General features: G+C 37.1%; 1 protein-coding gene across 3 annotated transcripts in view; it reads right to left on the reverse strand.

Moving 5' to 3' along the window:
• Positions 1-9138, reverse strand: part of LOC149572267 (ARM repeat superfamily protein) — a 101029-nt gene extending 91891 nt beyond the window's left edge. For 2 of the 3 annotated variants that reach the window (XM_089813501.1, XM_089813502.1), the window contains exon 1: positions 8435-9098. In XM_089813501.1, the coding sequence (XP_089669627.1) occupies positions 8435-8959 (525 nt within the window). In that variant the 5' untranslated portion in view covers positions 8960-9098. Of the gene's footprint in view, positions 1-8434 lie in introns of all 3 variants that reach the window. The other variant, XM_089813500.1, reaches the window with a different exon arrangement.
• Between the last annotated feature and the right edge of the window lie 1103 nt (positions 9139-10241).

The following is a 10241-nucleotide window of genomic DNA, read 5'->3' on the forward strand; positions in this document are numbered from 1 at the left end:
AATCAAATAGTCTAACCACTTGGTTCTATCTACAGCAACAGGTTCTTTACAAGCTTTCCATGCTTCAGCAAAATCAGGATCCTCGGGGTACAAATTCTTGAGTTCATCAAACCCAACTACTTCAACCTGCATTGTTGTAAGCAACAGCTGTCTCCTACTTAATGCATCTGCAACCCTGTTAGATTTTCCACTTCTATGCTTCAACACAAATGTATAACTCTGCAAGAATTCTACCCACTTCATATGCCTCTGATTCAATTTACCTTGGCTATTTAGGTACTGTAATGCCTGATGATCAGTATACAAAACAAATTCCTTTGGCAATAAATAGTGCCTCCATTTCTTTAAGGCTTCAACTATTGCATAGAACTCTTGATCATAAACAGAATACTTCTTCTTTGCATCATTCAATTTTTCACTAAAATATGCAATAGGCTTACCTTCTTGGCTTAATACAGCCCCAATAGCGCTACCACTAGCATCACAATCCACCTGGAATACTTTTCTAAAATCTGGAAGTGCCAACACAGGCTGTTCAATCACCTTCTTCTTCAGCAATTCAAAACTTCTCGCAGCTGCTGCAGTCCATTTGAACTCTTTTCTATCCCCTCTTATTGTATCCGTTAGGGGTGCACATATGCCATTGAAATTCTTAATAAACTTCCTGTAAAAACTAACCAAACCATGAAATGATCTTACCTCAGTAGCAGTCCTTGGAGTAGGCCATTCCAAGATGGCTTTTACCTTCTCTGGATCCATTTTGAGACCTTCACGTGATATAACAAATCCCAAATAGACTATCTCCCTTTTTGCAAAGACACACTTCTTTAGATTAATTAACAGTTTCTCTTCCCTTAGCCTTTCAAGGACACTACGAATATGCAGTAAATGTTCTTCCAAAGTCTTGCTGAAAATTAAAATATCATCCAAATAGACAATAACAAATTTTCCCAATAACTTCTTAAGTACCTCATTCATGAGCCGCATGAAGGTGCTTGGGGCATTCGTTAATCCAAAGGGCATGACTAACCACTCATAAAGACCCTCCTTGGTCTTGAAGACTGTTTTCCACTCATCTCCTTCTCGAATCCGTATCTGATGATAGCCACTCTTCAGATCTATCTTTGTGAAGTACTGAGCTCCACTCAAGCAGTCCATAAGATCATCCATCCTTGGTAAAGGAAACCGGTACTTGATGGTTATCCTATTTATAGCTCGAGAATCTGTACACATCCTCCACTCTCCATCCTTCTTTGGTGCAAGTACTGCAGGTACTGCACATGGACTCAGGCTCTCTCGAATCAAGCCCTTCCTCAACAGCTCCTGAACCTGTCTATTTAGCTCCTCTATTTCAGTAGGAGTCATCCTGTGAGCAGCCTTGTTAGGCAAACTAGCTCCTGGAATCAAATCTATCTGATGACTGATTTGCCTTACTGGTGGCAATCCATCTGGAACATTATCAGAGATAATATCTCCAAATTCCCCTAGTAAATCTGAAACTTCAAATGGTATTTCACTACTACCTTCTTTATCTTTTCTAGGAATCAAAGCATAGCACATACGCTGATGTTTCATGCCATCTAAAAACTTCCTTCCATCAACAAGACAAATCCTAGCACTGCTACATACCTTTTCACCTTCCTTTTTCATGGGCTTCAATTTGTGGCGAACTCCATCCTTTGTCAAAGAGTATGTGTTTGCATGTCCATCATGTATTGCATGCCTATCAAACTACCATGGTCTACCCAACAATAGATGGCAAACATCCATCAAAATAACATCATAGAGAACTTCATCATAGTAACTCCCAATTTTGAATTTTACTAAACATTGTTCACTTACTAGGGCTGGGGATGTTTCTCCCTCTTGAGCTTCAGCTTAGAGACCATCTCTTCTGATACCAAGTTATCAGTGTTACCACCATCAATGATCACATCACAACATTTATCCTCACACTTGCATCCGGTACGGAACAAACTCCTCCGTTGTCCCAGTTCATTTTCACCACTTAGTAGGACTCTTTCATTTACCAAGGTCTCTCCTCTTTCTGCATCCTCTGAATGTGATGATTGTGCATCCTCATCCACATGAGCAACCCTAGCTTGGCCCTCAGCTCTCCTATCTATCCTTCCTTGTCGTTGAGGGCATTCAAAGGCACGATGACCTTCTTCATTGCAATGGAAACAGGTACCACAGAAGCCTCCTCTTCTTTGTCCACGCCCTCTACCTCTTCCTCTTTGATTTCCAAAGTCTTGATCATGGGAGGGGTTGAAACCCTCATTCCTCTGGTTTCTGCTAGTACCCACATCTTCATTTTTCTTTTGGGTTTCATTGCGGCCTCCAGATGATCTACCGCTTCCCCTTCCTCCTTGACCGCGCCCTCTTTGTCTTCCTTCAAACCTTTTACTCAGCTTTTCTTCAACTCGTAGGGCAAACTGGTATGCTTCTTCAACGCTGGTCATTCTTACCAGACTTAATTCCTCTTGGATGCTAGGTCGCAACCCACTGATATAACGAGCAACCTTCTCCTTATTTGCTTCTGCATGCCCCGCTCTAATCAGGAGTCGGTAAAACTCCTCTGTATATTCTTGGACTGATCTTCCTGCTTGCTTTAACCCATGCATCTTCTTAAACAGATCAAGCTCGTAGTCCACAGGAATGAACTGCTTCTTCAATTTGTCCACCATGCGATCCCATCTTGTGATCTTCTCCTTTCCTCTTCTAAGTCTTTCAAATTGAATCTCTTGCCACCAGATTTTGGCATGGCCTTTCAGTTTGGCCTTTGCAAACTTAACCCTATCTGGGTCCCTTATATCCTCATACTCAAAGTATTCTTCCAGTTCATTGATTCAATCGATCAACTCATCTGGTTTCAGATTTCCTGAAAATATACCCACTTCAATTGTAGGTCTCTTCCCAAACTTAGTAATGGCCCTAAAAAGCCTTTCCTCTACAGGATTCAGAACTTCCCCGTCTTCTTCCTCTTCTGGTCCCATTACTTCCTCTTCATTGTCATCCTCACTGTTGTCACCTGCGGCAACATTTGCTCCTCTACGAAGCTCCTCTTGCAATGCTTGTACCTGCCTCTGGAGGGCTCTAACCTCCTCAGGATCAATAGCTCTGGCCCTTCCGCCACGCTCTCTTCGTGGAGGCATCTTCTAACTCGAACCCACAACCACACAGTCCTGGTGCAAATTGCCTCACAGTCGGCGCTCTGTCTACACACTCAGGAAAACCCGCTCTGATACCACTTGATGGGGACACAACCCAACAACAGAATGGACACAATAGAAAAGGGAAATTATATTAACTGAGAAAATAAGCTAGTACAAATAGTACAGAGAAAATAAACTTCAGAACATGCCCTACGGGCTTACAATAGCATAAATCTGGAGAATATTTCTCCTTTTAGCACCTCCTCTCAAGCTCCAATCCGAACTGCCTTTTACAATGCCAAAAATCTCCTTAAATAGACCCCGGAGAGTTAAGGACTAGGAGTACATTTTAGAAAGTGCTAGTAGGCATCCATTGACAAAATAGAAGGTTCCAGAAGCTGCGTTAGAAGTCAGTGCAAATCTAGAAGAATCCAGAAACGGTAGCCGAACTTCCGAGAGGCATAACTTTTGAACCGTAGCTCCGATTGACGAACCGTTTACATTTTCGAAAAGCTCTCGAAGCACTCTATAGCCCTTTGAAAGAGCTTCGCTCGTCCCCCTTTTTCGACCCTTTTCGAGGTCATTTAATGCCCCAAACCTGACTTTGAAGCATTCTTAGGAGGTCTCCAAAATCCGAAAAATTGCAATAACTTTCAAACCGTGGGGCCTATTGACCTGATTCTTTTTCTGGAATGCTCTAAATCATGATTACATTCATCTGGCCAATTCACACCTTCTAGTTTACCGAAATGATGGCCCAAATACATGCTCCTATTTTTTCGGGATTTTCAAACGCACTGATAGTTGAACTATGAGAGTTGGAACCTTTATTTGAGCCAAATGGGTATCCAAAAATGTAAAGACATGAAACAGAAACTAAGTCTAAGTACATTTTTTAGGTGACACAGGATTGCCCTTATACCTCTGGATGCTCCTGCATCAATATGACATGTTGAATATAGTCGATGTCAGCAAGCACACGTAACCAAGGCAAATATCGAGCCTTAAACCAACCAGAGAGGAAACAAAGTTGACTATGAAGACATCTTCAAGTCACTGCTGAAGACAAGCTATTACGATGACACCTGTAATGTGGTCAGTATAAATAAAACCAAATAAAAGTTCCCTGATACATGTTAGTGTATGTACATAGTTTATAAAACATATTACTCAAAATTTCATATGTAGCTAATAAATTTAACCAAGGGTACAAAACAGCCCTTTGAAGACTTTTTTTTTAGCACCTCCAACCTGCAGTGAGGTCTAAATTCATGAGTTTCGCAAGCACCAATAATTGTGGTCTTGAAGCTCTTAAAGACAAGAACAATGTTGATGCTCATAAATGGTGGTACTTCCATGGATAGATTTACCAAAACCTGTAACCCATTGCCATCAAAATTTTATCACAAGTTCTTAACTCTTAAGATTCCAATTTCTAAATTCTTGTTGATGAATATTTTTTTTATCGCTAAGAGGTTGAAGCCAAGATTAATTATTTTATTGTGTTGTGATTAATTATTGTTATTATTTATTAAGCTCAAGTAGTCTCGAACTCAAGACTTCCTAGATAAGAGGCTCACAGTTTACCGTTGTGTTGTAGACTCTTGCTTTCTTGTTGATGAATATAAAACGTATATTTTTAGATATATTAAACTCTTAACTCTCTAATTTCAAAATTGTAAAATTTGATAGGTCGCTAGTTCATCATCATCTAAGAGGAAATGGAGCACATACTCCATCCACTCAATAAAACACAACAGACTAAACTCCAAGAAGGCAGATTACTTGGTTTTTGTGCTTTCAAACTTGAGGCTCGCAACACATGAAGACAATACTTACAAAAAAGGGGAGGCAATGCATTGGGATGCTGAACCAGAGTATGCGGGATCGGAAGCCCATTTTGATACACTTGCAATTGATGATGAGGCTGACCCTAAGGCAGATCTTGAGGCTGGGCATTAAGCCACCAGTACTAATGCTAGTGGCACTTTTTGTGCTCCTAATTTGCAACAGCAGAATGACAATGATTTGTTTGATGATTTTTTATGATATTTGATCATTAATGACTGATTATTAATACTGACATTATTTTTTTTTGAACCAAAGCATTGATATAGGTGGTATATTTTGGCATTTTGTTATGTCATTTGAACTAAATATTAGTATATGTGGTGGTGTGTTTTGCTAAGTCGCTTTAATATTAGCATAGTGGCATATGAACTTATTTGCTGCAGCATATTTTTACATGTATTTATATATTAATTTATTTTTTAAATCTTCTATGGACGTAGCCAAAATGAACCTGAACCCAACCCAAAAAAAAAAATTGGACGAGTTTTGAACCCAAATCTCAAACCCGCATCCATACCAAAATCCCTAATGGCAACTTAAGAGTTAAACATTCCCTTTGGCTAGGGTTCATTTGATCAAAACCCTGTAAGATATTTGATCACAATTACAAACTAGACTTAAATGACCCCTTCAATCTCAACAAGACATTGATCATGTCCTAATTGATAAGGAAAAAGTGAAACATTGATATTAGTTACTATTCCACCTTGGGTTTCATCTGCCTTTACAATGATTACTAGGTACTACAATTAACAAGTGCATCCAATCCGCAAGTAAAGACTAAGGTCTTTGACATAGACAGATAGGCATTGAAGTTTCTCAAATTCAAACATTCAACAGTCCAAAAACTCACCAGCGTTCCAAAAGGATCAACTTCTTCGGTCTCTATTTGACCTCAAGCTGTTATCATATTTTAAACATGATGGTGCAATATGGGCCCAACCATAGGAGCACCATGCTTCCAATACACAATTACAATAAAGCTCTACCAACCATTATACAACACACACACACATAATAGAGCTGTACCCAAGAAAAAAATTGATGTCATCATGGCATACCAAAACCTCATACCTATACTCAACCCCATACCAAAACATCCAACTTAGCAATTTTTGATATTTTTATTAGTAAAGGTTAAAATATAAAGAAAGAATAGTTAAGCTGCAGCCGATGTGGCCATAGCAGGGCCAATGTTGGCTCTGAAAGGCTGATGCCAACGGCCAAGTCCTTTCTCTTAAATGGAAGTTTGGCTTATTTATTTTGTTTATAGCTTCATATTTGTGTAAACTTCTATTAAAAGCTTAAATAGCTTTCATTTATTTATGAATAATTATAATTTTGTAAACTTCTACAATTTATCTTTTAGGATTTTCATTTTTTGTTAAAGTTTATAATTTTATTAATTTATTATTAATACATACATCTGGATTATATTTTAATTTTAAAAATCTTATTTTGATTTAGAGATTTATAAATTTATTTATATGAAAGTAAAGGGGAAATTTTATATTATTTCTCAAATTTTAATTGATTGACGAACTTGCTAATATTTTATTGCTCAGCTGGTGTTCTTTTCCAGCTGGCACAGCTGTAATTACTTTTTGACGCAGAAACATGGAGATGTCCATCCAACCATCAGAAACTTAAACTTGACTGAGGGACTTGCGTATTTTTTAACTTTCCTTGGTAAAATTTAGGTCTCTGATGGCCGGAGAGATGCTAGCCAGAAGCAAGCATTATATGTTTAGCGAATTATAATTGCTGTAGATGGACACTTTTATTTATTAACAACTTTCATAGATTTTGGATATTATATTTAGTGTTAACTTTGGATTCCGGGACTGAAATTGCTGGTATCAGGAAGAGGTTGCAGAAGGTCAGCTGTTTCACCCTCAAGGTCATGCACAGTTCAGCAAACACAATCTGTCATTTGCAGGAGATAGTGAATGGTGGGAAGGTAGCACAGGAAGATGATTACAAGGAACTTTTTAAGTTTCTGACCGAAAATTGGACCAAGGTGTTGTTGTCGAAGACCCTGACTATGAAGAAGACTTAATGCGTGTTGCTGGCTTTTTGGTTTTTTGGTTTTTTTTCAACCTGCTGGACCTTGCATTAAATATTTATGTTGATAGGTTCTATCTTGATAATGACTTGTGGTTGGATAGCCCTGCGTGGCTAAGTTTAAATATTTCTATGTTGTACTTTTAACTCTTCCGGTATAGGTAGTATCTTTAGTACTGCTATCTGATTTTATTTTCAGTAGATGTTGGGTTGTTTTTGATAGAGGTAAGTTTAGGTTGCTGTCTATCTGATCTTATTTACTTGCTGTTAATGTGCTGTTAATGGCAATCAGCTTGTAATCCTTCTGAATTGTTGTGCTATGGAACAGCACCTTTGTTTTGCTGCTGCTAATATCAAAAACTTTCAATTCCCGATTAAATCCTCATTTTTAAAGAGATTTTCTTTCTTTTGATTTGCCAGGTTATTGCCGGCAAAGATTTTGATACCAACACTGATTGTGGGAAAATTAGTATTGTCCTATGTGATAATAGATCCTCTTGTGCTTAGTTTTAAGTTTTCAATTAGTTCGTTTGACAGTTGCTTTAAACATCAAAACGAAGCTGCATTGGAAGCATTTTTCCTTTATGTACAAGGCTCATTTTCTTGTATTTGGATTAATACTACGCACTATAACTATGTATATCAACAAATTGACAATGGCAAGTAACGCGCTTAGTTGTGGAACTTTGTACGTAATTGCTGTTATTCTAATTTAAAATGCATTTTAAAGAAATCAGTTATGAAGATGCGCATTCTGGATTCGATTGTGTGCCATTTTTTTGCATCAACGTTTCGAATCACACTCTGTGATTCATCATTTTTTCTCCTCCAGCTATTCATATCCTGATGATGAATCACAGAGTGTGATTCGAAACGTTGATGCAAAAAAATGGCACACAATCGAATCCAGAATGCGCATCTTCATACTTTATCTGATTGTGGAAATCTATTCTTGTCTAAGAAATCAGTTCTTTAAATATGTGCGAAATTTAAAGGTGTTTTTTTTGTTGACGAAACGATCACGTTGGGCATTCTTGCTTCCGGTACCAGAAGTGTGGCTGCTTGACTTAGATTTTGGGTTTTAGCCTTTAGGCACCGATATTGAGATAATTGAATTATGCTTCTTGATCGCCTCCCTTTTCATATTTTCCTGTTCACTCCATTGTTATACACTTATAAGCTATGCATTTCCATAAACCCCATAGTCAAGTCTATTCTGCTAATGAGGATTATTATCATCTAAATTGAACTAAAAGCATGCTCTTCTTTGCAAGAAAACTTATTGGATTAGTTAATCTATATCTTCGGCATTTGGACTTCCAGTGTGATTGTTTTTCCTAGCTTTTTGAGTCCAATGAATATACCTTGGGACGACGATCGGTGGAATAATTCAAAAGAATCACATACGCAGGAGCAATTACAGGCCAATTTGAAGTGTCCGCCACAGAAAGAAAACTCGCAATGCACTTCATTCCAGCCTTGACCGCACTCGCGGACACATAAGAACTATTCTTGAGAAGCTTAGTAAGCGTGTCAACTGAAGGTCTCCACTTCGATTTTATTACAGCCGATGAAACCCTGGGCAAAACCGTGGCTAAAAAGGTACAAAGCGCCGTAACAACGGGGTCTCCGTCACCTTCAGATGTTGATAAACCGTCCTTGATTTGACGGTCAAGAGACGCCATTGTGGCTGCAAAATATGCAGTAGAAGAAGGGGGCAGATTCTGATCTTTCAAGACCTGGGACATGCCCTCCACAATGGCACAGAGATGCTTGTGCTCGGGAGCTTGGGAGTTTTGAAACCGCAACATGATGTCATCGTAGAGATCCTCGTGCTGCTCTCCCTTAATCGAAAATTCGTCGAAGTCGTCAGAATCCATTTTCGCCATAGCAGTTGTAAAATTTTACAAAAACCCTCAAAATTCTCTGCCGAAGCCCTTGTGATTTATGCTGAAACAATTGAAAGTTTCCTAAAATCCTCAGCCTGCCTATTGGTATTACACGAATGCTATTGCGGAATGAAGTGTTAGGGTTTTAGAGAAGGAATCGTGTGATTAAAATAGCAATTAAAAGATTTCCTGTCTTCTTTTTTTTCAAAGAATATCTCGAGTGTTTTTTCAATTTGCTCAATATTGTTTTCTATTGGTTCAAATAGTCACTTAACCTTTAAAAAAATTAAAAATATTTTTAATTTATGAATTTTGTTACTTCACTAAACAAGTATTACTAATCGTTAGTACTTGCCTTGGTAAAGAGTATAGTAATAATTTTTAATAATTTATTTGATTTAGTCTAGTAGTATAATAATTAGTTTATAATATACTCTTACCAATCAAAAAATAATATTTTTTAATATAATTTTTATTCAATTAAATTTGTCATTGGTGTTGAATATATTTTTAAGTTTCTAGGTTTGTATGTGGAAGCTTTGCTTTCGGATTTTACAATTTATTGTCAGAAAATTGTTAGTGCTAGTCCAAAAAAAAAAAAAATCTTTGTTATTTTGTGCTTATTTGTTATTATTTATATTTTGTTTCACTTTCTTTTATTTAGATAGATAGATAGATAGATTTTTAACATCCAATGGAACAGCATTCCGACTAAGCTAGCTTTTGTAATTCATATCTTTTTATATACCACATAAACTAAAGAAATTATCTATTTGTTTCTATTTTTTCCCTCCTCTTAAGATTTGTTGTATCAAACTGTTTCCTTTTAACTTGTTTTTTCCTTCTCCATGTATAACCTTTTTAAGTTGTCATGTATTTAAATTTCTCTTCTGCTATGAATTTATTTGAAGGTCAAAGGTCAAGAAACGGTTCAAGATGGTGATTACAATATGCAAAATGAAGTTTGCATGAGTGAAGGAATAAATTTTATGATTTTATTATTTATTTGTGTTTTGTTTCAAGTTTTTTATGATTTTATTGTTGATTTGTGTTATGTTTCAAGTTCTTTCGTTGTGCATTGCTCTCTAAGCACTCCTTTCACTGACTTTTAATGTTTAGCTCAAATCCATATTTCTTACTGTTGTCCTACATTTTGTCACCACAAAATGTTGGTAACAGCACAAAACTTTTTCAAGCTCATTTCATGTCTCTCTAAGTTGAATTTGATATTCAATTGCTCAATGGTGATCAATCAATCAACTTCAATTCGTATATCAAATTG

This window comes from Cupressus sempervirens, chromosome 2 (genome assembly GCF_028749045.1).
Source record: "Cupressus sempervirens isolate cs-2001-9-10 chromosome 2, ASM2874904v1, whole genome shotgun sequence".
In the NCBI taxonomy this organism is placed as follows: domain Eukaryota; kingdom Viridiplantae; phylum Streptophyta; class Pinopsida; order Cupressales; family Cupressaceae; genus Cupressus; species Cupressus sempervirens.